At 52.3% G+C, this 26132-nt stretch overlaps 2 protein-coding genes across 27 annotated transcripts in view; both read right to left on the bottom strand.

Moving 5' to 3' along the window:
• PXDN (peroxidasin) overlaps positions 1-15485 on the bottom strand; it is a 147196-nt gene extending 131711 nt beyond the window's left edge. Inside the window, exon 1 of the mRNA XM_067008243.1 lies at positions 15481-15485. The gene's annotated coding sequence lies outside the window, so the exon portion shown is untranslated. The remainder of the gene's footprint in view (positions 1-15480) is intronic.
• The window catches only part of MYT1L (myelin transcription factor 1 like), a 405663-nt gene that overhangs the window by 51829 nt on the left and 327702 nt on the right, over positions 1-26132 (bottom strand). For 14 of the 26 annotated variants that reach the window (XM_067008255.1, XM_067008270.1, XM_067008258.1 and 11 more), the window contains 4 exons: positions 23327-23577; positions 20897-21133; positions 19010-19131; positions 18064-18132 (listed from right to left, as the gene is read on the bottom strand). In XM_067008255.1, the coding sequence (XP_066864356.1) occupies positions 18064-18132; positions 19010-19131; positions 20897-21133; positions 23327-23577 (679 nt within the window). Of the gene's footprint in view, positions 1-18063; positions 18133-18583; positions 18647-19009; positions 19132-20896; positions 21134-23326; positions 23578-26132 lie in introns of all 26 variants that reach the window. The other 12 variants (XM_067008244.1, XM_067008268.1, XM_067008249.1 and 9 more) reach the window with 1 other exon arrangement.

Here is a 26132-nt window from a genome sequence, read left to right as displayed (position 1 = left end):
TAGACGAACGTCATCCTTTGCTTGTGGAAGAGGCCGTGGGGGGCCTGGTACATTCTTGCCTCACATGCTTCCAGGCCGAGGTGTCAAGCACGGGGGTGGTTTCCTCCACCTGCAGGATGCCAGCTCTTACAGAGGCTCCCGGACATACTGAAGCCCAGTCATAAGACTTTCTTCCTCGAGGTGATTCACTGAAATTACTTCCTGGCACAGAGAAGACTGGCTTCCTTGCCGGAAAAGCACCGTAATTCCAGCAACTCCTCACGCTCTGCCACCATTTGCCGCCTGGGGACTGGCCTTTCCCTGGCTGTTCTCAGCTGCACTCCCCTCTGTTGGACGAGGGACACGGAGAGGTCACGGCCTCTCCACCTCCTGGGGGTCCCCAGAGAGAAGCAGCCCCCGGCTCCGCGGGGCCCCTCCCTGGCTGCGCCAGGAGCCTGCTGTCCGCTCGGGGTGGGGGGCTCTACCTCCGCAGAGGGTTGCCGAAGCATCTCAGCCCTCGCCCCTGCCTCCCGTGGCTCTCCAGCTGTCTTTGGACCAGACCGGCCACCGGTAGAAGACAATGAAAGCAGCTTTCCTCTCCTGGACCTGGAGCCAGCCTTGCCTCGGACGCAAGTCCACCGTCAACTCTGAATCGCCTGCTCCGGTGGGATTCTGACAGGGGAACTTTCCGTGACTTTTATCTTTCATCTGTGCAATTTACCAGCGCCTACCGCGCACCAGAAACGCCAGTCACATCGTTTTCTCCTCTAGTTTATGGGCGATTGGGCTGAAATCCTGTCTGTGCGAAGAGCGGCTTGCAGATTTCAGCTGAGGCGTGATACTCCAAGTCGCGCGGTATCGGAACTGTTTCCTGTTGGTGGAATAGTTTCCCGCGTGTGGAAACCCGTTCCCGCAAGCTATACCTGGGTCGTAGATGGTCGTTTCTTCTCCTCTGGTCTTACCATTTTATTCGCCCTGCCCTCTGCTAGAGCTATTTGTTGGTGAAATGGATACATTCGGTATTTTGAGTCTGCACCGCAGGGCAAGAAAAGGGCAGCGAATGGCTATTAGAGGAAACCAACGGATGAGGAGCTATCAAGCACGAGATGGTCCCTTTCTTAATCCTGCAGCCCTTCTCGGTTTCTGCAATCAGTGAACCCGCTTCCCAAAGAGTGTAATTAAGCCTCACCCAAAACTCGTCATTTTGATGAACTGAAAACCACACGCTTTAGAGTCTAAATGGGATCGTCCTCTATTAGGAAACTTCCTTCACCCCGAAGGCCGACCCCTTAAAGCGATTTGGAAATCCGGACGTGCCCCGATGGAGGGTCTGCTGGGGGCTGCCGGAAGGGACACCGGCCGGGCCGACGGGTCCTGGTCCGACAGCTGAGTCTCTCTGTGACGCTGGGAGGGTCGCTCAGCCTCCCTGACCCCTACGCCCTGCCCTGCAGGAGGGTCCTGAGCGCCCCGCCTCTGCTGAGCTCAGCCCCCCCCAGCCTCCCACCAGCACCAGACGCAGCGTGACCTCGGGGGGCCCACATACACGTCCCGTGAGGTCGGTGGAAGGCGTCACCCTCACTTTTTCGAGATAAGGAGACTGAACGTCAGAAGTCTAATCAACTCACTGAAGACCACGCCGCTGGACAGAATAAAGGATCCGAACTGACGTTCTGTGGCCCCAAGTCCTGCTCCCCCCGCCTCCATCTCACCCGGCCCAGACGCACCGGTGGCCTCGCCTGCCTTCAGCTTCTCAGGGCCGCCACGGATGCCGAGATCATCGGTTGTGCAGATGAAACGACAGCAGAGCATTTGGGAAGAACTCAAGTGCCAGAAAGTATAAGATGCTGTGAAGTATAAGAGGACTTGAGACTTAAAGCAAGCCTATCATTTCTGATACCAGGAAGTTAACATCAAAGGCTCCCTGAAGATCACACCTGAGACGGAAGTTCAGGAAGAATCAAAGTGGGTTTGCACGAGATGAGGTATTTGTGGAAAACTACAGCACGGCCCATGAGACGCTGGGTGATAAATAGCCCAGGGCATGTGGGTGCAGCCTCACCCCGGTGCAGCCGGCGTGTAACCAGGAACGTTGAAATGCTATCTGTCGTAGACTACATTGCCTAGGACATCGGGGCCTAGTCTGCTTTAGATCTACGAAACGGGGAGAGAAAAAAGAGAGGGTTTCTCAATGTCTCTGGCGCTGTTCTGACCCACAACGATGCCCAGGGAATAAAAACGCCTCTGTTTCCACCATGCACTCATCTTAGAACACATGTCATCCAAAAAAGGCAAGGGAACTGAAGCAAGTATTCAGGGCACATTGAAAAATAAAGAAATGACAGAGAAAAAGATGATCAAAATATGCCAGTTGGGAAAATGTTTTAGAATTCAGAAAGTGGGGAGCAGAGAGTGAAATTAGTAAAAGGGGGATGAGATCTGATGTGAGTTTGATGGGCTGATGGACATTTTTATTTGATGATTTTAAATCTGATTTGCAAGTCTGATATGAGCATTTTAAAATAATACCATATTAGACAAGAGAGAGAAAAAGACATATTAGGAAAATGGAATCCTTTTATCTTTGAAATATTTTGATCTTGGTTGTTGGAGTTTCAAATATAAGAGGTTCCATTTCATTCATTTGTTGCTGGAATTGGGTCAGACTTCGGGGGTTGATTATCTTTGTCTTTCTTCCCCTGACCTCCCTTACCCCCAACCCAGCTGGCCTCACATCTGCGGAGACGCCCTTGGCCTGGCCCACCAGGCCCCCATGGGCCGTCCCTGCTTTCCTGCTTTCCTCTCAGACCTCAGTCCTTCCTGAAGGACCTCTTCTCTCGCTTTACTCTGGGAGCCGGCACTGTGCCGAGACCTCCCCAGACAGAAGCCCGTCCCGTCCTTACCACGAGCCACCAGGTGGCTGTCTGCATTGCCCGGCTCTGGACGCAGACGGGAGAGGTCACCCTGTGGTAGGCGGCAGGGCTGGGCCCTGGAGCCAGGAGGCCTGCTGGGGGTCCTCGCCGCTCAGCCCTGGCCCTGCTCCCGAGTCCCCGGAAGGGTGCCCGGGACCACCGAGAGGTGGGAGAGGTCACCTCTCGGCGCTTACCGCCCTTCTTAGGTCGCACTTGTGAAAACCCGAAGGTGTGAACATGTCTCCCGGTATTTGAGGGGCCTTTATCAGTGCACCTCGAATGTCCCACCTGGACTTTTACTTTTTTTTTTTTTTTTTTTTAATTTATTTTTTTTATCTTACGCGGGCCTCTCCCGTTGCGGGGCACAGGCTCTAGACGCGCAGGCTCAGCGGCCACGGCTCACAGGCCCAGCCGCTCCGCGGCACGTGGGATCTTCCCGGACCGGGGCACGAACCCGCGTCCCCTGCATCGGCAGGCGGACTCTCAACCACTGCGCTACCAGGGAAGCCCCCGCCTGGACTTTTAAAAGGGTTTTCCAAAGCAAGCGGTTAATCGACAGGCCTCAAATACTCACAATGAAGCAATAAACAAGGTTTTAAAATTATTTCTACTTAACTTAAAAACTGGCTCCATTTGAGAGCCCCGAGGAACTAAAAGCCAGAGACAGGCATTTTCAAGGGCGAAAAAATCTTGTCATGACGCGACACGGGGAGAAAAGCAGAAACACCTGAGAGAGAAGGCAAAGACCCCACGTATACGGCGAGAGAGTGACCAAAAGTCCCTGCGGGAAGATTCTGACGGGAAAAGGTGTGGCTGAGCCGAAACAGCCCTCCCTTTGCCAAGAGGCCACGAGTAGCAAAAGTGAGTGGAGTTCACTTCTCCTCACCAAGGACGCGTCCAGTGCCGAGTGTGACCCAGGCCCCATCCCGGGTGCTGTGCTTTTTGCCCCCAGCTCAGCCCTCTGAGCCCACCTGCCTGGGGCCCCCAGGAAGGCCTGACCCCATGCGGTGAGAGAGCTAAACGGAAAACACAGCCCGTTCCATTTTAAAACAAACAAACAAACATGGAAAGTCCAACGAATAGATACACATTCCTTGGGAGTCAAAAACTTTGGAGAAGGGAGCATACACGCAAAGTTGTTTGGCCTAAAACTGTACGAACTGAAAGTCTCGGAAAGGACAAATGTCTCCAATCTAACACACGTCACAGTGCTGGAGAGGGACCGCCAGGGACGGCCAGAGATGGCCGAGGGGGTGGGGTCTATGGGGGGGGGCTTTGCAGGAAGAGAGAAGCTACAGTCAGGAGGGAGGAGGTGTGGGGGGGAAACCACAGGAGGAGCCCCGATTCCCCCGGCGAGAGGAGAAGCATCTCACTGCCTTCCGCAAGCAGCCAGGTCTTGAAAACAGGAAAAACTCACTTTCTTTTTCCTGGACACGTTTTAGATGTGGGCTGGGTAGACGTGGAGCGATGCGGAGCCACCCCTCCCAGGAAGTCTTAGGCCGTAAAGGGCTTGTCTGCACCCCTCCTCGCTGCACACCACGCGGTCTGGCAGTCGGGAGGGAGAAGTGCTTCTTCTTCCCCTTTTCAGAGCTGTGCTCAGGCCCTCCAGCTCCACTGACCTGTGGCCGGTGCTGGCCGCGCCTGGCTCTCGTCCTCTGCACCCCCTGCCCCCCGCCTCCGCACCCCCCAGCAAGGACGCTGAGAGTCTGCGCAGGGCTCAGGGCACAGACCCCGCTGGACGGTGATGCGCTTCCTCCCCAGCTTCCCATCCAGAGGCCAAAAAGGTACGTCTTCCCTCCGTTATTCACCCGGAAATCACCGTCCCGGTGCAGGAGACGCCACGTGTGTCCGGTAGCAGGCCGCGTCCAGAGCCGCGCCACGCATGTGCCACCAGGCTTCCCCCCACCCGGCCCTGTCACTGACACCGCCCACGTGCAGCTCTGCCCCCTGCACAGAGGCGACCTCACAGGGCTCGCCCGCCACCACTGCCTCCTTTGCACCCAGGTCAACAGTGTTTCCGAATCCACTGGAACCTTCCAGGCCATCTGGCTGAATCCCCTCCCTCCACAGCGGAGGCCCGGGGCTCAGAGACGTGGCCGCATCTGCCCACGGCCGCCTGGCTCGCCTGCCTGCAGACCCCACTGCTTTCCCTCCGCAGTTCTCTCTGCAGAATTCACGGGCTCTTTACCAGGCTGTGTCGCACAAGTGCACTTGTTCTGACTCGTTGACTGACTTCCTCAATGGCTTGGCTTCCCAGCACAGTGCAAAGGGCTGTTGAGGAGGAGCCGTGCGCTGGAGGCCCGAGGGGCGCCCTCAGGAACCTGTGCTCTGTGTCTGGTCCACGTGACCACACAGCCACAGCGTAAGGTGGAACATGATGTCTGCAGAAAGGAGCCAGGGCGCCGGCCTCGTGGGTGTGGGGTCTAAGCCCAGGTGAGGGGACCCGCCAGCTCAGCGAAGGGCTGACCCGGCTCCAGGGCTGGGCTCCTGTAGACAGGGTGGATTTGGATCGAGAGGAGGGCCGAGGAAGGTCACCTCAAGGGGACGCGCCTGCTTTGCAAAGGCCAAGAGGGGGAGGGCCCCAGAAAGTTCTCGTACCATGAAGTATGCGTACACTGTAGACAGTTATTTGAAGACTTACGAAATATGCATCTCAGGATCTCTCAAGCCATCTTGAAGCCTCAAGGCGAAACAGTCTGCAAATCTACGTTCAAGGCGAGGCCAAGGCTAGCCTCCCATGCAAGCACATCCAGACTCACCGTCCTCCCTCCCTGCCCGACGCAGAGCTGGGGGTCGCCCGCCTGCAGTGTGGCTGTGGCCCCGACGGTAAGAGCGGAAGCAGCACCGTTTGATAATCAGGTCAGTGCCGGAACCAACTGCTCCGGAAGACCCTCGTTTTCCCACTTTCCCAGCCTTCTCCCAGTGCATCCGTTCAGCCTCAGCCGGACTCATCCAAGGGGCCCCCGGCGAGAAGCGTGAGCGTCAGGCGAGAGTGGGCCGCCGGGGCCCTAACGCTGACGGAGGTCCCGTCGCTCTGACAGTGTGTTAAAGGAAAAACACCTCATCACAGTCACAAGTACACAGTCCCCCGATGGTTACACCACCTTCACAAGTCAGACGTACTATTTCCTTGAGGAAACGTCGCTCCGTCCAAACACAGCCCCTGGTGAGAGGTGTGGGCGGCTGCCGCCGTCAGCAAGCGGGAGATCCTGGGTGCTGCCCCGTTCTGTTGGGCTGAAAGGGGCCTGCCAGACCTTGGAAGGAACTTGTTTGTGACGGGACTTGGAAGTTTTGTGATAATTTCGGTTTCCAGGAAGTGGTCAGGTTACCCTGGGGCTCCACCCGCTGCGTTAGAACAGGAGACCCCGAGGCTGGGCTGGGGTCCTGGTCCTTGTCTTCTCCGCCGACACTCACTGCTGGTGATTCTTTCTTCCAGTTGAGCAGCTCCAAGCGCCCCGCCTAAGCTGACGCCCTCCACGTCCAGGTTTCCAGCCCCCGTCTCTCCCGAACTCTGCGGGTGCTCACACGACCCTCTCCCGACCGCCTAGGACACCCAACCCTCGAGGGCCTGGCCCACTCCCCCCGCCCCCCGATTCCCGCAGGCTCCTCCTGTTTTCGGAAAGTGCAGGTGCCGGGGGCACCTTTGGGTGGCACTCACGCTCTCACTCTCACGCCACATCACGTTCCTCTGGCGGAACCCCCAGATCGTGACCGCCCCTGCAGCCGGCTTTGCTCCTGACCTCGCCTGTGGGGTCCTCTCCAACCCGGACGGTCGCCAAGGCCTCCCAATGGGCCTTCCTGACCTCCTCGCAAGCCGTCCTCTTGGCAGGAGCTGGAGCGGTGAGTGGAAGATGTCCGGCGATGTCTCTGCTGTGCCGACACCCAGCCTCCTCAGGGTGCAGGTCAGAGTCCTGCCGGGTCCTGCAGGCCTGACGGGATCTGACCCCTGACGCTCTGCTTCACGTTCTGGAACCTTCCCCTGGCTGGCCCTCCTCGGACCTCCAGGTGTCCCTGCCAGCATGCGGCGGCCGTGCTCCTGCTGTTTCCCCCCACGCAGGGGTTTACACGCAGACCCCGGGAAGAACACACGCCCTTAGCCTGTCGTCCTTGTTTCAGGCTCAGCTACGGGAGCTGTCGGGTCTGTAAAGCGAGCCGTATACGTGCAGAGCTCATCACCTCAGTTCCCAGGCTGCCGTCCCGTGCCGTCTGTGATCCACCCGAGATCCTAACTGTGCCGAGATGCCCTTGTCGGCTCACGGGGCCGAGGCCCCGGGGGACCGTGCACGCGCCAGCCGCCCGCGTTCCTGGGGCTCGGGTCCGTGTTCGCTCCTCGTTCCAGGTCAAGAGGGAAGCTACAGAAACATCCCCTCCCACCCCAGGAATGTTATGCACCTATTAAAGATTCCATAACCTACACAGTACACAAAGGAGCAGGCTTCAAGATCCTCAAGGGATGTGATTAATAATATAATAATAAGTAATATTTATCAGAGAGATGAGATCATACATAATTTTTCTTCCCCCACTTTCTCAATTTTTGGAGCTTATAGTAGCTTTGTTTCCAAAAATGTCATTTAAAAATGTCCCGGTCTTGTTAAAATCACACTCTCCCCCTCTTCGCCAAGAGCCCCCTTACACGTGCCGGCGACGGGCGATGGCACATCACGGTGTATGTCATCTCAGCAGAAGGCAGGCGTGCAGTAAAGCGCCACCACTACCTGACCACAGGAGGACAGGCGCAGAGAGGAGGCGAAGCCGCTACGCACGTGCCCGTGGCGGGGCGCGGAGCAGGGAGGCGCGTGGCCCTGTCCCGCGGAGGCCAAGATGGGGCTGCTCTCTGTGGGCCTGGGGTTGAAAGCGAGCTAAAACAAGCCACCAATTTGAGCCCCAGACCGTGCACCGTACATTGTGGTGGCTTCCTCAGGATCCAGCTGCTAATGGTAATTGGGATGGGGAGGGGCTGAAGGTCACTTCCGCGGAGCCGCTTTCCCCACAGGTAGGCTAATTAAGGGCATAAGCCAGCTTGAAAGAGGAGTATTCCAGCTACTAATGGAGAGCAAGCTTCTAACAACTTTGATGCCCCGAGTATTAATAATGCATATGCTGATTATAAGCCAGGCTTATTTAGTCCTTAGGGGGCCTAAGGAGCTCTCTTTGGTGACACCTGGTTAACTAGATTTGAATTGCTGTACAAGTTGGAAAGTAATAAAGTCAAACATATTTTAAAAATAACGTTAACAGAGCCTCTCCACTACCTTGTATGGAATACTGCCCGAATGGTCCAAAACAATGAGGTTTTGGTGTAACGTGCAAATATTCGATTCTGAAAGCACACTGTAAGCTTATATAGTATTGAGTTTTAATCTGTCTATAAATGGCATTAAATTAAAAAGAGGACAGCGTGTAAATATAAAAGGGCTAACCTACCTGTCAATGGCTTAATAATATAACAGAAACGTCGAGGACACAGACGCTAAAAAAATCATAAACTTTTCAGTTGTAGGACTAAAATATTCCTGAATGTGTATTAAAATGCAGTAAAACTATATATGACGAAAAGTATCCATGAAGTCTAAGGTTCTATGTGGCACTGTCCACTAAGGATGTCCGCTTGACAGTGCGGCTATTTAAATCTGAGTTAATAAAACGAGGTGCAATTAGAAACGCGTTCCTCGGCCCCAGTGGCCTCACACGCCCAGGAGCCACGTGTGTCTGAGGCTGCCCTCCTGGACATCCCCATCACCCCAGAAAGTTCTGCTGGACGGTCGTGTAAGTGTAGAAAGTCGTTTTGTAAAGCCAGATCACATTTTCATTTTGATTATTAAGAAAGTATTTGCACTTCATTTTTTTTTTCCTTAAAAAGGTCAGGTAAGAGTGGGAGTTCTCATCTCTCTCTACTATCACAATATTCTCTAATTCTCTTTGAAGGTAGCAGGATTATTGTGGACAGAGAACAGGATTAAGCACCTGGACCCCCTGGAGACAACTACGCAGAATCCACAGGTGTCTGGAACATGTCTCTCTTTGTAAAAATGCAAAAAAGAGAGACTAGAAGAGAAGGGATGTGATTTTCCTTGAATTGTGGCCCCCGGAAGATCAGGGATCATGTTTAGGGACAGATCCACAAATACGTTACATACACACACGGGGCAAATGCACAGACAGGTGGGAATCTCTCCCTTCGAGCATCTCGGCTCCCCGGCCCTCCCCGGCCCGTCAAACGCCCCCTTCACCCGCTCAGAGCCGGTCTTTCCAATCAAGAAAGAAAGCCGAAGAGGATGGCTCTCTTTCCTGAAATTGCTAGGAAAAAATGCCCTCCAAAATCCTTGCTGATAATTTCCCAAAGGGAGCATCTACTTTGTTTCCAGTTTCGCTCATTTTGCTCCAGGGAAACTATAAATTAGTGAAGTGTTTACGGGAATAAAACCTCAAATTTACAATTAAAGGCCAACGTAACCTGCTCCTGACTGGTCAGACCTTCATTTCCTTCACAGAAGCAGCTTCTCCTGTAGCTCAGGGCTGGGGTGGTGACCAGCTGCTGAGCTTGAAGGAAGGCCATTTGTCAGAATCGCCCCAGAGGAGCCCAGAATGAAATGAAAATGGGACCAGATTCCCAGTAACTAGGAAAGGCCAAACTCAACTAGATGTAATGTTTGGAGAAGACTCAGCCAATTCAACATGTTTTACGAAGGGCCATGTGTCTGGCTTTGAATCCTGGCCTGACAACACAGGCAACAAAATACATGTATTAAACGTACGTGTGTGTTTACACATTGACATACAGCATGTTTAAATACATATGTACATACATTTAAAATACCTTTAAAACGGCAGTATTGAAAATCGTAAGGAAAATATTTTTTTCCTTCCGTTCACATGCACCGAATATGCTGTATGTTTTATATTCTTAACTGTATAAAGAAAAGTAATTTTGCAGTTAAAAAATAAATTTATTCAGAGTCATTTTCAAATAGTGTGTATTAGGTGGATTATTTTAGCTTGGATTAGATGACCAATTGTGTTCTATTTATTTAGAAATAGTATCATTCAGTACTGTCTGGTGTCTGTATTAAAATTTCACCGTTTCAGAACGGAGGAATGGAATGCTAAGAAATATTTCGTACGGAAGGTCTTTTTCATGGCCTTGTTCTGGATTTAAGACCTTCCCCCGGGCTTCCCTGGTGGCGCAGTGGTTGAGAATCCGCCTGCCGATGCAGGGGTCACGGGTTCGTGCCCTGGTCCGGGAAGATCCCACATGCCGCGGAGCAGCTGGGCCCGTGAGCCGTGGCCGCTAGGCCTGCGCGTCCGGAGCCTGTGCTCCGCAACGGGAGAGGCCACAACAGTGAGAGGCCCGCGTACCGCAAAAAAAAAAAAAAAAAAAAAAAAAAAAAAAAAAAAAGACCTTCCCCAAGTTTGTCACAATAACAAACATGAAAATCTCAAGGCCACCTTCAAGTTAGAAATTCGGCCCCATCCCCGGGAGGGCTTGGGCTCCTGCCTCTCAGGCCAGACGCAGCGGCCACTGCCAGCTGGTCTTTCAATGGCCAGTGTATGGGCCGTTCGGGTGACAGGAGAGATTGGTTTAGCCCAGAAGACAGCAAGTAAGGCAGGTTGACGGTGAAGTGAAACACGGACGCCAGCTGAATCCACACGTGAGTTAACGAAAAAGGCGGCCGCCTCTCCAGGGCCGGGGAGCAGGGGTTGCTGCAGGGGAACCCGTCGACCAGGAGCCCTAAGGAGGATGGCCCGGATCTGCAGAGCTGTCACACAAGACTTCGATTAGTTTGTGACTCGGCCGGTAGTGGATCGGGGAGCTGGTCCACATTCATCATGTGTCTCATTTAGTTGCCATGAAAATGGATGGCGAGGCGCCCACGAACAGCTTAAAAATGCAGTTTCTCCGAGCCGACGAGGCCCAGACTTTAGGGCAGCCTGTGGGCCCGCCAGCAAATCCCTCATTCTGGGGAGAGAAGGGGATCCCTAAGAGCGCAGGGGGCCAAGGCAAGGCACCTTCCCGCGGGGCGGTGCTCGGTACGACAGAACGCCGCCTGCAGTGAGCCCTGCTTCGGCCCGGACGGCTGGCTCCCCTCGGCTTCCGCCCCCACCCCGGCCCCTCGCCTGCGCCTGCGCGGCCCCGACCGCACGGCCTCCGCGCCGCCTCCCCCCGGCCTCGGTGCGCCCGCCGGCTGCGCGCCTGCACCAGCTGAGCTCGGGCCGCGGCCCACGACCTCCGCTCCCCAGCCGCCCCCCAGCCGCCCCCCAGCCCCGCCGGGCCGCCTCCCAGGATGCCCTGCACGGGACGGGCCACGGGGCCTTGAGGGCAGAAAGGGTGTCTTATCTCTGGGTGCGGATTACAGGTGTTTAAAACGGAAGAATGAAACAGCGCCGTTTATGGTTTCCCGGGAGGTGCCCTCTCCCGGTTTCTGCTTCCGACTCGAAGCTCAGGGGCTTTGCAGAACGTCCCTCTTTACGGAGGGGATGTGAGCACGGAGGGGCGGAAATGATTCCCGGGGCAGCAGAATGCCGCCCACACGCTGATGGCGACAAGCAGACGGGAGAACACCTGTGCTGGCCCGCAGATGAACACGTGCACACCTGCAGACCCTCACGCACACGTGCACACACGCACACGTGCACACACACACGCACAGGCGCTGCAGAAGCACGGCAGGGAGAGCCCGGCGCCCAGGCACCCCTTTCTGCAATCCCCGCCCAGCCCCGGGGTTCCAACGGATGTAACTGCTGTGGTGTCTTTCTTCTCTTTATTTTTCTTTCTAAATTAAAGGACTTGCTATAAAGTCCTCCAAAGCCAGAGGCTCAGAAGATTTTGGAGTGAATTAAAGTCCGCCTTATTTCAGGGAGGTCACACAAGTCATTAAGTAAACGTTAAACTAACGCTCACATTTCCCTCCTTTGAACTCTGCTTAATGTTGCCTCAAAACCCAGCAGTTTAACACGAGCTGTGGGACTTGTGTGTGTTGCCGTGGCGATGATGACACTCACTGACCGTCTACAGCGAGCCGGGTACCGGGAGTCTCCCACTTCACAGACGAGGACTCGGCCCCCTCTGACGGCAGAGGCCGGTCTCTGCGTTTTGTTTTGCGCAAAGAGTTTATTGACACAAAGCTGTGTCTTGATTAGTCAACCTCCCTCCTACACCCGTGCGTTTCTCTGATGACCGAAGTCTGGTTTTTCACCCTGCAAACTTCCTCATAACCTGCACCCACACCTGGAAGATGCTGGAGAAGAAACAAACCAAAGAGAAACACACCTAGCCTGCATTCAAATACTGCCAGAGAACTCTACAGATGCTTTTGTAAAGCACAGATCCCTTTATAAAATAAATTAAATATCAACGTTTTTCTTTTTTTTTTTTTGGCTTTGTTTTGTTTTTGGTTGATTTGCATGTGAATGTGGTTAAAGGTGATTAAAACATAACCCCAGACTCAAACCCCTGGAACTCTCCCTTAATAATCTGGCTCTGGGACTTCCCTGGTGGCGCAGTGGTTAAGACCCCACGCTCCCAATGCAGGGGGTCCGGGTTTGATCCCTGGTCAGGGAACTAGATCCCACATGCCCCAACTAAGAGTTCCCATGCCACAAGTAAGGGGTCCGCAAGCCTCAGCGAAGGAGCCCTGGAGTCGCAACTAAGGAGCACGCCTGCGGCAACTAAGACCCGGCGCAACCAGATAAATAAATATTAAGAGAAGGGACTCAAGTAACGCGAGTCTAAAGTCGGCTATTAGAAAGAGAAGAAGCAGGAAGGGAGATTTCTGGCGGATCCAGTTACAACAGCCAACAACCCAATGACACTTGGCAGCTGGGCCAGCATCCAGGGAGGTGGGCCCTATGCCGCGACGTGGCTAAGTCCGCCTGTTCCAGAAACAGAGAGGAGAACCCAGGCTCTCCCCCCGAACCCTCCCTTAATAAGAAACTCAGCAAACCCAGGCCTGAGCCACGCGGCATTGCTTTATTCACTATATGTTTGTGCATTCATTCATGGGAGTGTGAGTGCGTGTGCGTGAGTGTATATGAGTGTGAGTGTGTCAGCATGTGTGTGAGTGGGTGTGTATGTGATTGTGTGTGCATGTGTCACTGTGTGACTGTGTGTGAGCGTGTGCGGTGTGTGTGTGTGTGTGGTGTGTGTGTGTGTGTGTGTGTGTGTGTGTGTGTGTGTGTGTATAACTGGAGTCATCCTGAAACATCCTTCTTGTAGAAGTTTTCCTATATTGTGCTCCCCTAAATTTCCTACATGGGACTTATTTTAAATTGACCCTACTCATGGTTCAATGAAGATCTATCTGCCGCAAGCTGTATTTCTTAGGGTATTTTTAGAACAATGCCGCAGCGCAAACTTTATCAACATTTTCCAGATGTTGAAACAGAAATTGTGCGACGAGGTTCTTCCTGGGGATGACAAAACCCCTGTGAAGAGTTTTCCACGACTGCTGGTCATGTCCCACCTGGAAGTTTAGCTTCACAGGACCCAGTCCCCGGGTAGGTCCCCCGTGTGGGTTATGAGAAAACACTGCATGAGACCTAAAGCTAAAAGCTTCAGAGAAAGAAACTCAGGATTTGTATTTTTATGTAGTTAAGCATAAACCTTTAATTCTCCATTGAAAACCAACACCCCTAAGGGGATACTAATTTTGAAACGGTAGCACGAGACGTGGAAAAGGCGCTTGGGCCAAGTGTGGTGGCGGCCACTTACTGACTGAACTGCCCAACTGCCCGGACTCAGTTTCCACATCTGAGAGATGGGTCCAAGCCCTCGACCTTCTCAAGGGCCAGGAGCGCAGAGAAGGCTCCAAGCCTCGGCTAAATCTCAGGTGTGCGTTGCTCACCGGGTCCCAGCAGGTCGTGTCTATGGTGTTACATGCGCCCCAGATGCCCGAGGCTGGCACCCTTCCTCCCCACAGACGCTCACACGTATGCACTAGGCGTGCTCAGGCGGCCCTGCTGCTGCAGAATAAAATGATTTTCTAACTGAAAGGAGGGCGTCTGAGGGGTACTCCTTCAAGTGAAAGATCACGTATCACATGCCTCCCCCAACGTGAGGGCCAGAACCTCAGGATAACTTCTGCCGTAAGGAGTTAACTGTACAGAGGGGTCCACACATCCTTCCACGCGGAGACACGTCCTCTGTGAAGGCCACAGCGCTCAGTCCACGGCGCTTGTAATTCACAAAGTCCCCTGGATTTACTACTGTGAACCGGGAAGGCAGAAGATGGGAGAAAGGAGGATTAGTCCTCAGAACCTGGCATGCAGTGAAAGTGCGTGAACTTCCTGCACCCCAAAGAGTGGAAGCTGTCGGCAGACTGAGGCTCTATCAGACCCTCTGGTAAATAATCCTCCCACGGCCAGCGCGACATGCATGGCTGAAGGAATGAGCCCGCGGAAATTCTAGAAAGAAGGAGCCCTTAGAGAAAAGTCATATCTTGGCCTAAGTTCAAAATTTTAATTCTTTGATTTAAATAAATGTAACCAGGTTTTAAACAAGGGTTTTTTTTTTTTTTTTTTTTTTTTGAGTATGTGGTTAAAATTCCTCTATGTCTAAGGTGAAAAATACCTAGGAGACATGTCTCGGAAAGACAGAACACATGAGAACTATTTAAATGTCAGAGAACCCAAAGGAGGACTCCACCCACCCCACGAGGATTAAATCAAAGGTGAAGAAGTAAAGAGAACCAGGGACAGACAATTAATTCCTTCTCCTGCAAGGACCCTCATTAACCACAGGGATTCTGGTTCTATAAGACAAAGACAGGAATAACAAGGGAGACTCTAAATGTGGCCAACTGAGTATAAATGGAAGCCAATTTGGGGGCCTGTTTTTAGAGCTAATTGCCTCTGATTTAAGTCAGTTTTTAATCGGTTTAAACCAGTCATGGAGGTGGCTAAAACACCTACATCATGCCCGTGTCTGTGCTGATCTCGCATCTGGAAGTAGGAAAAAGAATTTCTGGCTGGGAGGATGTGGTTTCTTAAAAAAAAAAAAAAAAAAAAAAAGGCTGAGGATGATGTGATGTGATTTGCAAGTTCTTTCAAGTTGCTACTTTCAGGGGATCTTAGCCAATGGAACTTTGAGAGAAGAAACTTTCCTCATGTTAGGCAGAGTCCTCACCAAAGAAATCACATTCATTTGGACAATTCCATTCTTTTTTTTTTTTTTTTTTTTTTTTCCTGGCCTGGGGTCTCAATGAACGTCACTGTCAGGAGTCCTCTAAGGGGGGCGGCTACTCCCGGGCATCTATGTAGGATCACAAGCATCAGCCTGAGAGCGTCTGCTAGTCTCGGGGCCCCGGGTTGCAGCCGTCTCGGGTCCCCTCGCCTGCCTCTGGGGCTCCCTCCACCAGTGCTGTCGCCTGCCTCTGACCCAGCCACCAACCTGTTTTCTATGCCAGACGGACCAGGGACAAGAAAGCAATAGTTGCAGAGACTGAATGATATTCACGAACACATTACGTTTTAATACAGGTTCAGTTTACATATTGTACATAATTCGACAACACGATCGGCTTCTTTTTAAGACCATCCCACATGTGCTGTTCTGGATGAGAATGGAGCAAGGTCTTATCTCAGGAAGTTTAAGAGGATGGAGGACCCAAGACCCAGAGTGTATCTGGCAAAACTCGTCTGTCTGAGATCAAGAATGTCCTGTTAACGGCCAACTAACAAAATTCAACATAAGAAGTGACAAGAGGAACCTTCCCAGGAGGTCCTATTTCTTAGCTGATGCAGAAGTGAGAAACATTTTTGAGGCAACTGGGACCCACTTCCTAAGGTGTCTCTATGAAGAAGTGGAGATCACTGCATCGCACAAGGACTCTCTCAATCAGGCAAGAGGCTGTGCAGCGGAAATTGACCAAAGCTTTTAAAATACATATGTAAAGAGTAAGCTATTGAAAAGGGCACATGCATGAATTATTCTAGAGAAAGCAGTTGCAGATCCTAAAGGGATTCATCTCTGCTCCTGTGCACAGGAAAGCCTTTGTGACCCGAATGAAAAAGCCGTCATCAATTAAAAGATTAAAGGAAAAAAAAAAAAAAACCACATTAAAATATATGGTTCCCTCAGTTGAGAAAGACTTATCGTCAAGTAAAAAATGGTCATTTAAATATCAGACTATTTATAGTAGACATGTAAGTGAAATCCCTAGTTTTGAAGATCCATTCTTAAAAACAAATCATTTCAGAAAATTCGTCAAGTTTGGATTTCCCAGCAAAAGGGTCAATCGAGGTGGGATTCACTTGCTGCAAAGACAAGTTGCAGGTGACCGTGGCCTTTAGATCAGCGTAAATCAGGAGAAGCCATCGCCCTCTGGAAGATACTCGCCTCCCACCCCCAGCCCCAGGAGGAGGCAGGGAGGGAGGGAGGAACAGACGGCCCGCCGCCGCCCAGGAGGATGTGAAAGGCACCCGGACACCCCACTCTGAAGGTGCAGATGGTACGGACCATCACACCATCTTCCGGGAAGACACGAGAAGAAGAAAGTGCCAACCCCGGAGGAGAAGCAGGTTTGCCTGGGACTTCAGATCAACACAACCTTCCAAGCCCAAAGTCGGAGGGTGCAAAGCCATGAGAACCAGCCCCATCAGAAGCCTACTCTGGTCTCTGGGGTCTGGAGACCAAGGAGAAGCCACGCCAGATACAAGTTGTCCACGGGCCGTTTCCCCGTTTACAGCGGGCCTGTTGGGACTGGAGATGGCAACGCATTCCTCGTCAAGAGAGTCAAAGGGAAGTGGCCATGTTCTGACGTCAGCCAAGTTCCAAGCGCAGTTAACCTCGTTTGGATCGTGAGGGGACTACGGTTTCAAGCCATGGAAAAAGGAGGCCTTAACACAGCGGCCTGGGTGGTTCTTGCTAATTCTGTCCATTTGAGGTTCTAAGAGCTATTTGTCCGCCAGGCAGCGCGAGGACGGCTACAGACTTTACGGCTGTTAAGTAAGAGGACGACCTCCTGGTGTTCACACGCCACGAAGAGAACTCCCAGGGTCTCGTGCCGGAAGGGCTAGTTCATTAGGTCACTGAACATGAGCAGGTGATCTATGGCGCTAGGGCCCTGGACAGGGATCCTGTAAACAACGACACGGTGTGAAACAGAACCCGCACTCGGCGGATGCCCTGGTCCGTCTCGAGGGAGTGCGGGCGGCGCGGGGTGGGGTCCTTGGGAAAGGGATCCGGCAGAGTCTGAAAACAGACTCTTCTCTGCATCGGAGATAAAGCCATTTCCAAACAAAGCGGAAGCCGCGCAATTTGACGTGCTGATTTTTGTAACACAGGCCAGGTGATTAAAGACAGTTATTTGGGAATCTTGGTTTCACTATGCAGTGGAATGTTCAAGCCTTGCCCTTCTTACAGACACCTGGATATCCATTCTAACTAGATGACCAAAGGTCTTAATCTGCTGTCTATGGCTTGGACTGACTTCTTCCAAAACCTGTCTGGTAACTGAATATGGATGTATATATGTGCATGTGTGTGTGTGTGTGTGTGTGTGTGTGTGTGTGTGTGTGTGTGTGTGTATACACACACACACACACACACACACACACAAAGAAGAAAACCCTTAGTCTGGTGGTGTAAATGTAGCTGGCCAGATTCATGCTGAGAAGACAGAGAAAATTACAGGCTCAGAGGAGAGAGAGGGCCGTGTTGTCTGTGCGCTGGTAAAAGCCTTAGTTAACTGTGAGTTATCCGTGCCCTAAGGACTCTCAATAGCTATAACCACAGTATACTGAAGGAATTAGCTACGGTCATGGTGGGTTTTTGTCATTCGTGCTATCTAAATATCCATTTTTAAAGTGATCATATTAACTACTGACTTTTAAGAAATCAATTTTTGACTTTTTACATTACAATCAATCAGTTCCTAAAAGTTGGAGAAACTCTGTAAACCTTCCCTTCCACGTGCATGCATATCTGGAGAGAAAGTACCTATGCTTTAGAAAATCCAAGATCGAAGAAGGATACGATACGAAGACGCTGGAGGTAAATGAGAGGGAACAGGCAGGTGGCTTGTCCAGAGAAGACCCCTCACGTGTGCTGAACTGAGGCGCTGACGCACACGGGTGGCTTTTTAAAGACATTTTTTTTCTTTTCAAACGACACGTCCTTTTTGTTACTACCAAGTGAATAGATTTTAGAAAGAGAAAGATTTTCGTTAAATCTTACTTGAGTTCTTGTGAGCTGGTGGCCAGCATACTTCGAATGCTTTTGTCAGCCAGCGGGCAGCCCGACAGACTGTAAGACAGGGCGGAACAGTCAGGTGAGTGGCCCCGAGGCCCGGCTTTCGTTCCCGAACAAACACGACATCAAACGGAAATGAAAAAGTTGAATGCAGAAAAGCGATGGGGCAAGTGCTGTATACTGAATTTTGTTGGTATGATTGACTAGTTCACGTTTACGTAGAAATTGAAGGAAACGTGTCTTTCCAGAAACTTTAAAAAGTAAGATTCCAATCTTTGTGCTCTTTGGTCTCAATGTTTGTAAGTCGTTTTCCAGATTTAGGTAGTGTGTTTCAAACTAAAAGACATTATACAACACGTCGATTAGCATGCTTTTGAAGGTCAACACATAGCACTTAAAGGGGTGACACATAATTCAACGTTTGTACTTGGACAGCATTGTTGAGGTAAGCTGAAAACAATAAATTGAAAAGACAGAATCCACCATGAGAAAAATGAAGGCACACCTTCTATGTGAGGCGTAATTACCAGTCACATGACCACTCCCATCACACCTTGGTGTTGGACATCTGCCACCAAACAAAAACAAAAACAGCCAAAATAGTAAGTATGTTTCAAAAAAAAAAAACTTGAAAAAAGCTTCATTGTTTCCAGTTTAGCTGCAATGTCTGCACAGGGATTTAAGCGCCCTGAAGAAAAGCTGCAAAATGCACGGGATTACATGGAAATGATGTCTCCATAGCACAGAGCATCGCTCAGAACAAGCGCGTCCACGGCTGGCCTCTCGCTCTACCCGACTGGCAGTTGGGGACATTTGTACGCTGCGCATGTCGCATGCTCAGACGGCAAGGCATATACAGACCCGGTTTAAAGATAAGCCAAAGAAAGGGAAGGTTCAGAAGAGTGATCATTTCACCTCACGTCATGCTTACGTTATCAAGTCCTTCTTGCTCTCCTTGCACTGGGGGTACTTGGGCTTGGGGCTCGGGATGGTCACCTCCCCCGGGTACCTTCTTTCTTCTAGAGCCTCCTGGAAGGGATCCAAGTCTTCCGGCTGCGGGCAAAACACAGCTTCAGGGCCACGCCGATGACGGCGGGATACACAGACCGGAGGCTGCGTGTCTCCCGGGGGGACGGCTGCCCCGCACTGTCCAGCTCTCCCAGCCTCACCCTTAGAGTCACGACGCACCCTCATCCCGAGGATGCAAACCCAACTTCGTTCAAAGAGTCTCTCTCTCTTTGGGGGACTTTAATTTCTCATCACTTGCTCTAAATTCCTAAAATTAGGGTAACCTGTCAGTGGGCAAATTCAAATTCCTGAAGCTGTACCGACAGGAGGGACAGATAAGCGGCCTGGCAGCCAGAGAGGCTGCTCGGTGGACCTTGCCCACCTGGGTTTAAGACCTACGGCACTTTATCCAACGTCACCGGGCAGAGCTTAAGCATTGTACCCAAAGATATTTTAGACCGGGGCTTCTAACACTCTTTGGTAAGTATTCTACACTACAGAAATATTGTCTGTGCTTTAAGTCCCAGGGCAAGGGGAGACCAGTTTAGACTGACGCTGTGATTTTAGAATACTCTTAGGCCAACACTATTTTTTTTTTTTTTTTTTTTTTTAAATAGAATGTACGTACTTTGGCTAATCGGGGCCCTTGCAGTAACCTAGAAGTTCCTACAGGTGGCGATGTTCAGCAAACGTGTTTCTTGAGTACAAGGGCTTTCACTTGTGTGACACCTTACGATGGAAATACTGCTGTCCTTTTATGGGGGCTTCATTTTAATTAAAATAAATTCGAAGATTCTACTACCATGCCTTATTTGGTAGTAGCGATTTAACACCGTAGGAGAAAAAAAAATACTTTGGAATTTAGCTTGCCACTCAGATTCTATTCTCCTTTAAGGTGCCTGGATCCTTAAATCAGTTTGAAGAATAAGCATAATAAGCTTTTGACGTAATGGCCTTGTAAACAGGTGCCTTCCCTGCCAATTCCTACAAATAGCTAATGTTTCCCTTTTCTCCACCTCCCTGTTGCTGTAAGATGCTATTGCTTGGATGGTGGTCTCCCTATCGTGTTCAAAAAGAATTTTCATTTTTCAGAGAATAAAGAAGACGTCCTAATTTTCAGAGTTGAACACTGGAGGAAAAGTCAGTCTAATAAAGAACATTTTTTTCATTTATTTTCTTAGCCTAAAGGATAACTATTTTAATGACCTGAATTTGAAAATTGTAACTACTTCAAACATATGTTCTTGACATAGGTGTTTTGGTAATATTATAGTCCACAAAGATTTAGGTGGCGGTACTAAGATGATTTGTTCTAGGCTGGGGTAGGTAGGCTCTTCGGCGTATTTTAGGTTTCTTAGAGAACAGATCCCCGTCCTTTGTTTCAACGAGCCGGCTAATGAACCGCACAGAATTAATCATTTTAGGTATTTAAGAGTCTCATTATATATAATTCCCTACCTGCAAGGAAAGCCCTGCATTCTATCAGCTGATCACCCAGAAAAAATGAACTAGTACGCTGTTTACACATTTTCCTACAGAAACCGTTTGCAACAAAACACACTCGTTAGAAAATAAAATTCATCATTTCAAGGAGGCAACGGTTTGTTTCACTCTGATCAGCGTTAGTGCCAAATCTCTCCTGGGTCAACCAAAAATGTCTTCTAGGCCCTACTCGGCTAAAGGTCATTTTTCAAGAGGAGAGAGAGACACTTTCTGTTAAGGCGCGTGCCGAGGGCATGTGCCCTCAGCGGCGCCAACGTCACGTGCTGAGCGGACGGGGTAGGGGCGCCAGTCGGGCAGCAGGACGTACGGTAATCTCTTTGGGCTCGTCCTCATCTACCCTCCGGGGCTTCATTTTGGTGTAGTCCACGGGCAGCTCCCAGCAGCCTCCCTCGCTCAGCGGGAAGCATCGGCTGTTCATCGCCGCCTGCTGCTGGGGGGACATGGGCTCCAGGGGCGTCAGGATGGGGCAGCAGCCCTCTCGCGGCCGCTGCTTGTTCATGCTCAGGTCCAGGGTCCCGTTCTCATCCACCTCCATGTCAGGGTTCTGCGGGACAGAGGAGGACACAGGGACCATGAGAGTCCCTCCCCCAGACCACAGCCCTGCCTTCCGCCAGGACACACTTCAAACTGGGAACCGCTCGCTGCAGTCTCACGCGCGTAAGCGCCCAAGGCGAGCGCACGGGGCCCCCCATCTGCCTTGCTCCCCACGCCACGCACAGCGGGGAAGCTGGCTGGCAGAGGCGTATGCACGCTTCCGGCTCTCCGTTATCTACCAATCAGCCATCGGTCTCTCGCTCTCTTGTCTCTTATCGACTATCTATCATCTCTCCATCACTTACCTATCAGAGACCTACATGTTTTCTTCCTAGTACGTTTCTGCTTTCAGAAATAAGCCTGGCCAGAAGGAAAACATGTGCCTAATTTCAATTCTATTCCGTTCAAAGACCTCTTAAGAGATCAGAAATGTATGTGTGTGTACAGATTATACATAAATACCTAAAAATGTATATATACTTAAAAGTCCCCTTTAGTTTCACTGACGCTAATACTCCAAGACTTGGAGTGGAGGAAAACACAAGAATTTAGAAGAATGGAGGAGAGGACTAGAATTTCCTTTCTTTTTTTTTTTTTTTTCCATTTTTTTGACAAATATTTACTGAGTCCTATCAGGCACAGGCTCTGGGTATAGAGTAGGAAACCAAACCAAACCAAACTCCCCACATAAAATTTACTTTCTAGTGCAAAACCTATGCCGGAGAGCGACTTTTCCATTTTAAGCAGGAGGATGTGCAGCCACTCTCCAGCGCCCACTGCTGCTGTGACCACGGGCTGCCCTGCTGCCCTGCGGTGCGGCAAACCAGCAATTTAGTTAACCAGCTTTCGAAACAACGAGGAGGTACAGGGTGTTTTTGTTGTTGTTGTTGTTGTTTACGATGCTTTAAACAGATCAAGAATTCCTCAAGCCTGCCTCTCAGGAGGAGGGAGAGAAGGAAAGGGCAGATGGAGGACAGAGTAAGAAAAATCAAAACCCCTGACGATCCTCCATTTTTTTTTTTTTTTTTTTTTTCCCCAGAGAGTTACCCTCTCTTGAGCAATTTGATTTCAGAGCTGGCGTGAAACCTGCTGCCTACTCAGATGTCTAGCAGCTCTTTCCTCTGAATGTAATAGCGGAGGGAAGATGCTTGGAGTGAAAACCCCATCCTTTGGGCTGTTACCTTGATAAATGATAGCATATGTTATTCTGCCTGAATTCGTCTTGTCAAAGTGCACTCCTGGTTTCCAGCTTTCGTACTAACTTAGCCTTCATCGTGTTGGATTATAATTCTGTCTGTCTTAGTTTAAATTTAACAAAGTGAAAAAAAACTGGAAGGGGTTACTGTCTCTTTTTCCCCCTTAAACAGAATCTCCTCCGTGCCAGCCTCGCATTTTAGCAGCCCTGATCTCCACGGAAACTGCACACTCCTCCAAAACCTAGGAATAAAAATACTAATAGAGAAGAAAGCATTTGCAAAGCATAAAACTACTGACCTCTCTCCACTCATACAAATTACACTTATTGCTAACAACTACGGTCGGTGTTGTGCGCTCAGGCGCGCGGCCCAGCGGCACGAGGCGACGGAGGGGCCCTGCGCTCTGGAGGGGAGGCGCGGGCCGGCGTGCCCGCTCACTGGCCCGGGAGCCCGACGCGCCCGCGCCGCCTGCGTCGCCGGCCCCCTAGTGGTCTCGCCGGGCAGCCGTGCGCGCTGCGGCGGCCGCACGGCCCCGTCTCCTGCCCGGAGCCCCTTGACTGACGAGGAGCCGCCCTAAGTATCGCTCACCGTTTTGGCAGCTGTGCTGTTTTGAACTAATGGAAGCCGGCTGTAATTGCCTGGCTGGGAACCCGTGGGGAACGGGGTTTCTGCACTTTTTCTTTGTTCCCCAGGGCTGGGCGGGAGGGAGCAGTCCTGCGTTTCCTCCGACCGCGGCGCTGCCCCCCCTCCTCTGCTTAAGGTCCAGGGCGCATGGCTCCTGGAGCTTCCTGTTCTCTGGGCGGCTCTCGGAACCGCCAGGAGGGGGGCGTGGTGTCCTTCTGTTTCCAGAAGTGACTCCGGGTCCTAAAGAGGAGGGCCCCAAACGGACACGTTAATCTAACAGACCTGGCGATTCTCCTGGTCTGGAAAGTGCGTCCCCGGGACCCCGCGCGGCCGGGAGGTGGAGGTGGGGACGCGCCGAGGCCCCGCCCCGCCGCGGGCCGTACCCGCGCGGCGCACAGGTCCTGCGGCTTGGTGGACAGGTTCTGCGGCATCTCGCGGCAGCGCGTGGACAGGTTGAGGATGGCCGTGGCCGCCATGTGCGCCGCCTCCATGTCGTGCGTGTAGTCGAAGCTGCTCTTGCTGCACGTGCTGCTGGCGCTGCTGCCGCCGCCGCCGCAGCTCAGGTTGCTGCTGCTGGGCGCGTAGGTGCTGGCGGCGCTGCTGCCAGGGCTGGCGTCCTTGCAGTACCGCTTCGCTGGGGAGACAGGGGACGGGGATGACTCGAGGCCCCCGCCCGGGGCCACGGCAACAGAAGAGCCGCCCGCGCCGCCCGCCGCCCTGGGCGCCCGCGCCGGCGCGCGGGTACCCGGGGGACGCGGCGCCCGCCGACCCGCTGATTCCCGAACGAAGGAAGTCTGGCTTTCCCCCCTCTTTTCCTTTTTTCACACGGGGTATGCTTGGACGGGCAGAGCTGGGGACCAGCGGGAAGCGCGCACGTGGCTCTCAAGCGGGAGGCCGGGGGCCCACTGCGTAACCATTAAGGGCGCGCTCCGGGGCGGGGAGCGGCCACCGGGATGTGGGGAGCGCCTGGCCGCACCAGCCCGGTCACCGCCGGAGGGAGGCTCCCCTTATGGCCGCGCATCTGCTCGCCGGGGTGACGGGGGCCCTGTAGACCCCTCATCCCGCTGGAGACCGGATGACCCGTCCGGCCGCGAGGGCCTACAGCCCTGTGCAGGCGACCCAGCTGAGCAGGCAGGGCCTCTGCGGGCCTGCGGGCACCTGCGCTTCGGGGAGTGGCATTCCCGTCGGGGTGCAGGCGGGACCACGGCGGAAACCCCTTCCCTGGGTGATTCTAATGAAGAGCCACCCGGGGGGAGGGCCAGCGATGGGGGGAGAACCGCACACACGTGCGGACTCACCTACGCCAAGGCAAATGCTCGGGCGGTCAGGGAGGGCCTCAGGGACAGGCAGACGCCCGCGTGCCACCCGCCCGCAGCCCCGCCCTCCGTGCGGAACGACCGTCCTCCACACGCCCCAGCTTCGCTTCGCGGGTCCTGCTGAACAGCCAGCCTCGCCAACAGTCCAACAGGCCCTCAAGAGCAAGTGTGGTTTCTAGAGCTGTTCACGACCTCCTTTGACCCAAGGATGGGAAGATGATTGCTGGATGATTGATTAGGATGGGCCCTGGTCGTTAAAGCCACAGGATGCCCTCTGCTTAGGGCTCAGCAGCTCACCCGACCCTGCAGAGGGAGGAAGTGCTCTTGAGGGAGAGCCTGCGGGGAGCCCGGAGACCCTTCTGCAGCACCGGGACCCCTCCGGCAAGCCGCCCTTTCGTGCGGCACAGGTGTCTCAGCGCCTCCTTCCTGCCCACTCAGGTATGGTCTGGAAGTGACCACAGCCTCACAGACAACACGGCTGGTCATCACAGCACCACCAAGAACTGCCCCAAAGCACCCTATTCCTATACAAGTGATAGAAGAGCTAAGCTTTCACTCTTGATACCTTTTGGCCTTGGACGGAAGACTGAGCTTTCCTGACATCAAGGACGGGGCTTGGCAATGCTCTGAGCACACGGTGGCCTCAGGGAAGCTGTCGCCTTGTCGCTGCCCCTCGCACGGACCCGGAGGCCGCTTCCACACCCTCAAACCCGCCCAACGCGAAGAGTAACTCTTGAGGGAGTTACTTCTGTTCTGCTAATGAGTCAGCTGAGCCTTGAGGACCAGTCCTCACCCTGTCCGTGTGTCTGTCCTTCCCTCCTCTCTCCTCCATGAAAGCATCACGGCAAAGCAGCAGCCAGAGCGGTGGGGGAGACGGGGCTCTCACGTCTGAGCAGAGACCGGGGGGACGGGGGCGGTGTGCAGGGGGACCTGCCCACTGGGTTCTGTAAACCGACCAGGGCAGCAAGGCCACTCCACAGCTCCCAAGACTCTCCAAACTGACTACAGTTTGCGGCCTTACAGCGTTTACAATTTTGTTATAAAAATGGGAATATAAAAACTGTGGGAGAAATGATCTAACACTTACGAGGGATTTTTTTCCCCTAGTGAGGGCTAGACACTGGGTCGGTACAAGAAATCTGGTCCACATAAATAAGGAAAGAGTTTTGTTTTGAAATGAAGGAATTTCAGTTCCTAAAGCAAAGTAAACAGGACACGTGTGTCTACGCAGCAAATTGCAGCAAAGTTCCGGAAAGTGCCTCTACATTACCATTTAAATCAAAAGATTCTACTTCTCCTGGATTACTCTGAGTTGATGGGACTCGTCCAGAATTTTAGCAGGTGATGGAACTGTGGACAATTTATTGGCGGGCCTGTCAGCACACGCGACCCAGGAGGAAAGTGAGGACGGCATTCATTTCACAAGCATCCTTTCACTAAGGGCCATCAATCATGTACTACTTTGTTCCAAAAGAAAATGAGTCTCTATACTTCAGGTCTCCCGAGTAATGAAGGTCTTTGGTTTTAATAATTATCACCTGTTTGTAAGATATTTACGAAACCGTTAGTGTCAGTAATTTTTATGACCAGTCACAGTTCGCGGGGCTGCTGCGTGGACACCCTGGGGTGCCGCAGAGCGGGGGGGGGGCTGGAAGGCCATTGCTGCTCCTGCCACACCTCCTGCCCAGAACTGAGGAAGCCCCCCACCCTTTAACAAAGTCAAAACGCACCTTCTTTTTCTTTCCACGCACAGAGCTATTTTCAATCAAAACTTTTTCCAGTCAATCCGCAGACAAAATGTGTTACTGTCCCTCCAGACACCAGCACATTACTGAACTCATGCGATGGAACTGCTTTCCTTAGAATGACAGCC

The sequence above is a fragment of the Kogia breviceps genome, chromosome 11 (assembly GCF_026419965.1).
Source record: "Kogia breviceps isolate mKogBre1 chromosome 11, mKogBre1 haplotype 1, whole genome shotgun sequence".
In the NCBI taxonomy this organism is placed as follows: Eukaryota; Metazoa; Chordata; class Mammalia; order Artiodactyla; family Physeteridae; genus Kogia; species Kogia breviceps.
Note: the sequence above shows the minus strand (reverse complement) of the source record. Positions and strands in the feature narration are given on the sequence as shown.